Source organism: Erpetoichthys calabaricus, chromosome 9 (assembly GCF_900747795.2).
Source record: "Erpetoichthys calabaricus chromosome 9, fErpCal1.3, whole genome shotgun sequence".
Classification (NCBI taxonomy): Eukaryota; Metazoa; Chordata; class Cladistia; order Polypteriformes; family Polypteridae; genus Erpetoichthys; species Erpetoichthys calabaricus.
Genome location: NC_041402.2, coordinates 47328516 through 47334515, shown reverse-complemented (window position 1 = coordinate 47334515; position 6000 = coordinate 47328516). Strand labels below are relative to the sequence as shown.

The 6000-nt window shown below is 41.2% G+C and overlaps 1 protein-coding gene across 1 annotated transcript in view; it reads right to left on the bottom strand.

Moving 5' to 3' along the window:
* Positions 1 to 1352: 1352 nt before the first annotated feature.
* The window catches only part of LOC114657729 (hydrocephalus-inducing protein homolog), a 215476-nt gene continuing 210828 nt past the window's right edge, over positions 1353 to 6000 (bottom strand). The window contains exon 19 of the mRNA XM_028809609.1: positions 1353 to 1595. Coding sequence (XP_028665442.1) covers positions 1353 to 1595 — 243 coding nt within the window. The remainder of the gene's footprint in view (positions 1596 to 6000) is intronic.

The following is a 6000-nucleotide window of genomic DNA, read 5'->3' as shown; positions in this document are numbered from 1 at the left end:
AGTAATTTATTCCTTATAAGAATTAGAAAATAAAACAGCAGCATAAAGCAGGCAGGAGGACAGACTGCTAGTCCAGTCAGATACCAATTAAGTTAACCTCCACATCATCTGGATGTAGGAAATCACCATAGGGCAGGCCAGAGTCTGACGCGGACATGGGGAGAACATGCACACATTATACTGCATGCACATTGTCAGGCACGTGGGCATCGGGAGCATTTTATGGGTTTGTGCTGGACAACTACGTGGAAGGAATTACGTGTGCAACCACCACTAATGTTTGTACATGTGAAACCCCATGCCTTCTAGTCTCAGCGATATGCAACCCAAAGGTCCACTGAAACATAAGAACATAAGAAATCTGACAAACGAGAGGAGACCATTCAGTCCATTAAGCCCTTTTGTTTAGCGAATAGCTAAGCTGTCCCAATATCTCATCCAGATTCTGACCTTCTTCAGAGGAGACCTGAGCTCAGCATCTCTTAAATTGTTTTTCTAAGACGGCATTTGCCGATTGTTTTTCTTTCTTGGTACAACTGTACCCTCATTTTATATTTTGGACATTGCCATTAAACATGGTATTGTATGGAACCCCAACCCTCATTTCTTTGTACTTTCCATTTATTTACAACATATATACATCTAGCAATTCAAAAGTGAGCATTAAACTCCCAACTCTGGGATATTGTGTTGGTACTCTAGGCATGTGGACTTGGCCTTGTTTGTTTTTTTTTAGCTAGGACAGTCTACTTTATTGACTATTGTGATTTATTTATCACAAATAAATGACCCATGCTTTGCCAAATTTTTTTATAAGTAAGAAAAAGTAAGAAAAGTATTCATTTATCACAAGTTTGTGTGCAATAATAGCCTGCTCCTTAAATTGTTTTCTCTGCAAATTACATGCTATATTAATGGGTGGCTATTCAAAATATTTATCAATCTTTGTATTCCAGACTATACATTCAAAATATTAAATGAATACCTTTGGAATCTCTGAAGACCCCTCCAGCACCATGTTAATTGACTGTCCTGGATAAAGCTCAGCTCTCATTGGGTGCAGTTTAAAAACTGGATTAGGACCGTCTTCCATGTTCCTAGAGTTTTTAGATTTACTGTTCTTTGTACTCCTCTGAGGGGATGGACCCTGCCTGCGGAATGAAGTAAACCCCTCAGTCATCCAATAAAGCTGGTGACAGCGCCTGCCCATGTTGGTGAGCCTGAAGTGGTACTGGCACAACCCAGAGCTGTAAAGAGTTAGAAATAAAAAAAAGTGTTATGCAGAATCATGTTACAGAAAATACTTAGTAAGACTGCATTGAAAATGAACGAAAAATAGCATGGCCATTATCTTACCTGAAATGAGCGCCCAAATTTACTGCTGGAACAAGCGGTTTGTCAGAAACAATGGTGGTGCCCGTCCCCATTGCTGCAACTGGAATAGTGTGGGTCTGACTGTTTTCAATAATAAGGTGAAGCTTGTCCTGGAAACGCACCGTGTCATCTACATTGGCTACAAGGCTGATCTCGGTCTCTCCTTTTGGTGGCACCACACCTTCACAGGGTTCAACTCTCCACAAGGATCTGCTGCTGACCTGAAACATTACTGACAATTACTGTAAGAAAAGGCTCGTCCATCTGCTCAACTCAATAGACAGGGTGCAAAGATGTGTTTGAGCTTCAGAACCTCTAGATTTTTCATGAGAAAAGCCTGAATGTGTGGAGTTTACAGGACATGATAAATACACACACATCAAACAAAACAAAAATCTGTTTAAAGTGATCAATATTTGCAGAGATGATATGCATTTTCCCCTGAATTGTTAATGTGTCTACCATGGAGGAGTACGGTAATAATTCTTTTCAGAGGAGATATGGTATAGTAGATACATAAATCTGATCTTGGTTTTAAATCTGACTAGCCTAAGGACACAGAGGCAGAAAGATTGAGTTTCTAACAATCAGCAGCCATGTCTGAATGTGCGCTGTAGCCAACAGGTAATCTTCTTTTGTAGAATGGCACAGATTTCAATGTGCTTTGGGAGCACATTAACAAAGCAACTGAGGACGTAATGGGAAAGCCCACTGAAAAAGCAGAAGCTTCAGCCAGCAACTGTGCTTGTCATGATCAAAAGGGCAGGTTAGCTGCCTGCCGAGCCACTGAAGTAATAACAGATTAAATTGCTTCCTACATCTATCCTGACATTAAATAGCACATCCTCTAAGAGGAACACAGTGCACAGCTGTGCTGAGAGCCTGTGAACAGCGTCCGCAAACTGTGTAAAACAGGAAATCTGTTTCAGTCTCTGTGTAAGGAAAAATCAAAACATTAAGGCAAGCTCTGTATAAAACTAACACACAAAGTCACAACATGTTGTTGGGGTGATTAGTCCTGCTAAAATGTCAGGCAAACCTTGCAATGGCAGTAACCAGTGAACAGTCAAGATGTAATAATGATCAAGTTTGACTATTACTGGGAAATGCACTGTAACACCATTTTTAAATCAGAAGAAACCAAATGCAGAGTGACTGTTCAATGTCTATCAAAAGTATTCAGTCCCTGTGAGTTTGTTATACAACAGCGAATCACAGTGGATTTAATTTGGCTTGTTTGGCATTAAACCACCGAAACAAGTTAGAAAATGTAGACATGACATAGCATTCTAGCGTGTTTGAGGACAGTGCAGGCACTGTAGACCTCAATGAACTGATTTCAGTAGATCAGTTCTAGAATCTTCTCAATTCATTTTAAGGTTGCAGGAACAAAGACTATCTCACCAAGACTGGGCAAAATCTAGTCTGGATAATATTGTAGTCCACCATAGGGACCACTCTTATGAACAAACACACATACACATCGTATTCACACTCAGTGACAATTTGCAACATACCCTAAATGAATAAATAAAAACTTTGTAATTCGTTCCTTGTGCCCTTGAGCATGTCTGACCATTGTAATTTTCATGAAATGGGACTTGCAAAGCTATTCGGTTCTGACAAACACAGAATAACTGTGGAAGAAAAATTAGTCTTTGGGCTCACATAGTCATTTTGGATAGTGCTTTTCCATCTTAGAAGTATAAAAGCGTTAATAAATGTCAGAAACCTGTTCAGGCATATCAGAAAACCAGACAAAGGTCAAGTGAACAACAAAGACAAGGATGTACCAGGAGCAGGTTGATGTAATACACCAAGCATATCATTAAGAGATCGGCACATGTCCTGTAAACAATAAAACTGGACAGTTGTCACATACATGGAGATTTTAAGGGTAATATCTAAACGAACAGATATAGAAGAACAAGGATATAATGGAGAAAGACTTCTATTTAGGCTGGTTGTGCTCTGTGATAAACACCTCATGTCTTTTAACCAATCAGAGTATGATATGTACAGTATGAGCTTCTGCTTTCATTCTGTGATCATTCTGACCATGTTGGTAACAGACTGCTTTTGAAGAATGCTCCCTCTAAGGCATTTTGCAGAGGAGTGATTAAAAAATACGATGAACTGTTTTCCCCTGCCTGATTACTAATTTGTCCTGTTAGAGGACAAAGTTTGCTTTCTTTAATTAAGATGTTGATTTCTACCACATAACAGAAGTGACAGACAAACTTTCTTACATCGACTGACCGTTATGGATATCAGGTGACTATGGCACTCGGATAGTAGATTATAGGGTGAGCAGATTTTCAAAGTCCCAAACCGACACACTTGTGTAGTATGTATGCCGACACAAACAAATGAATATTGGATTTATAACGTCTGCTTTAGCTCATCATCATCAAAGTCGGTGCACTGCTTCTCTTCTGTTTGAGCTCAAGCTACTGGAAAGACTTTATAAAGCAGAAACGACCTTCTGATTTAGAGGTTTCTGCACACAAACAGCCCGACTTACCGACAAAGGACTGCCATCCCCCTTGTGCACAAGCACCCTGGGACAGTGAAATCCTACTTAGGCAGGCAGTGTTCCATTAACTTGAATTGGGGACTAGTTTGCCATCAGTACCAGCTATCGGAGGTAAACAAGAGGAACATATACAAAATATACAAGTTGGTGTAACCGCAGTCAAGGTAAAATTGAAAAAGTAAAATAATTTGTAGGTGAAGTCACACAGAATGTTTCTCCATTTTAAGACAGCCACATTTGCAGATTCAGCAATGTGAGATTTTGAAATTTTAAAACTGTGTACAGTGGGACCTGCTCAAAATAGCTCAATGAAAATTGAACTGTCTGAACAAATTTCTTTGAAAAATAAATGTGCCACAGTTCAATAAAATTGGTCCATGGGAAACTGTGTTGATGGCAAAGACAGAAAGATGAATAGACATGGCTATTGCAATAGGTGCTATGCACATTACTTAACAAAGCCTTATGCCAAACTGAAAACAGATCTCTGCAACTGGTCTAAATTAATTACAAATATAAAACATAAAATAACCAAACACATAAGTATGCCGACATGGCTATTGCAATAGATGCTATGCACATTACTTAACAAAGCCTTATGCCAAACTGAAAACAGATCTCTGCAACTGGTCTAAATTAATTACAAATATAAAACATAAAATAACCAAACACATAAGTATTCACCCCCTTCAAGTCAGTATTTAGTAGCTACACCTTTGGCAGCCATGACAGCCTTAAGCTTTGCACATCTGAACCCAGCTATTTTCCACATTCTTCTTACATGGGGATAATGAATGAACAGCCTTTTTAAAGTCCATCCACAAATTCTCAAATGAGTTGAATTTTGGACTCTGACTCAGCCAATCCAGGATGTTAATGTTGTTTTAAGTCTTTCCTAGTTATGGCTTTATGCTTTGTGGAATATAACCCGGACACAGACAGGCAGACACATTAGAATTACCCCAAACACATTTATTGTGGTCTTCCATCTCTTTACAACACTTCTCAACAAGCCCCAATACCCCAAAAGTCCTGGCCAATATACAATGGCTTTCTCTTCTTCAGGCCGCCTCCTTCTCTCCTCCTGAGACCTCATCCTTCTTCACTCCCGACTCAAGTCATCCTCTGAAGGGAGGTGCCCCATTTATATAAGCACCCGGGTGTGCTCCAGGTGTGTTCCCAGCAATCTCCCACCGACATGCCCCAGTGTGGCGGAAGTGCCGGCTGTATCTCCAGAAGCACTCCCGGTGTCCCAGCCCGTCTTCCCCCCAGTGCTTCCAGGTGTGGTGGAAGTGCTGAGGTCCAGGGCCCTGCAGGTATTGGGGTGCCCCCTGGCGGTGACGACGGGCCCCTACAGGGTCGAGCTTCCCAGCTCTGTACCCGTGGCCCACAGGGCAGTCTGGAGGAGGCACAAGCCCTCCTCTGGTCTTCTTGAGCGTCCCGGCTGGGTACCACCCCCATCCGGGTACCACAGCTTGTTGTCGTTGTCTTGGTGGAAAACAATTCTTCTCCCAAGTTGCAGGTTTCTTATACACTGCATCAGGTAGTCCATTAGGATCTGGTTGTGTTTTGCTGCATTCATTTTATCCTCTCAGGCCTTGCAGAGCCTGCTGCAGAGAAGCCTTCTCAAAGAATGATGCTACCACCACTATGCTTCATGACTGCTTGGTGTGTTTTTGATAATGTGCAGTGTTTGGCCTAGCCTAAATATGATGTTAAGCCCGATGGGCAGAAAGTTCATCTTTTGTCTCATCACACCATAGAATCTTCCAGCTGGCTTTAGAGTCCTTGTGTGTTTTGGCAAACTCTAGCCAAGATGTCATGTGCTTTTTCTGTACAGTAAGCTTTCTCTTTGCCACTCCCCCAGAAAGCTGCAACTGGTGAAGCACCCGGACAATAGTTATTGTCTACACCGTCTCTCCACTGGCAGTCACTGTCGCTTATAACTCTTTCAGAGTTGTCGTAGGTCTTTTGTTGGCCTCCCTCACTAGTCTTCTTTAACATGATCGCTCACTTTTTTGTGAACAGACTGCAGATTTACAGCTGTGTCATACTCTTTCCAATTCTTAAATGACTGATTTAACTGGACT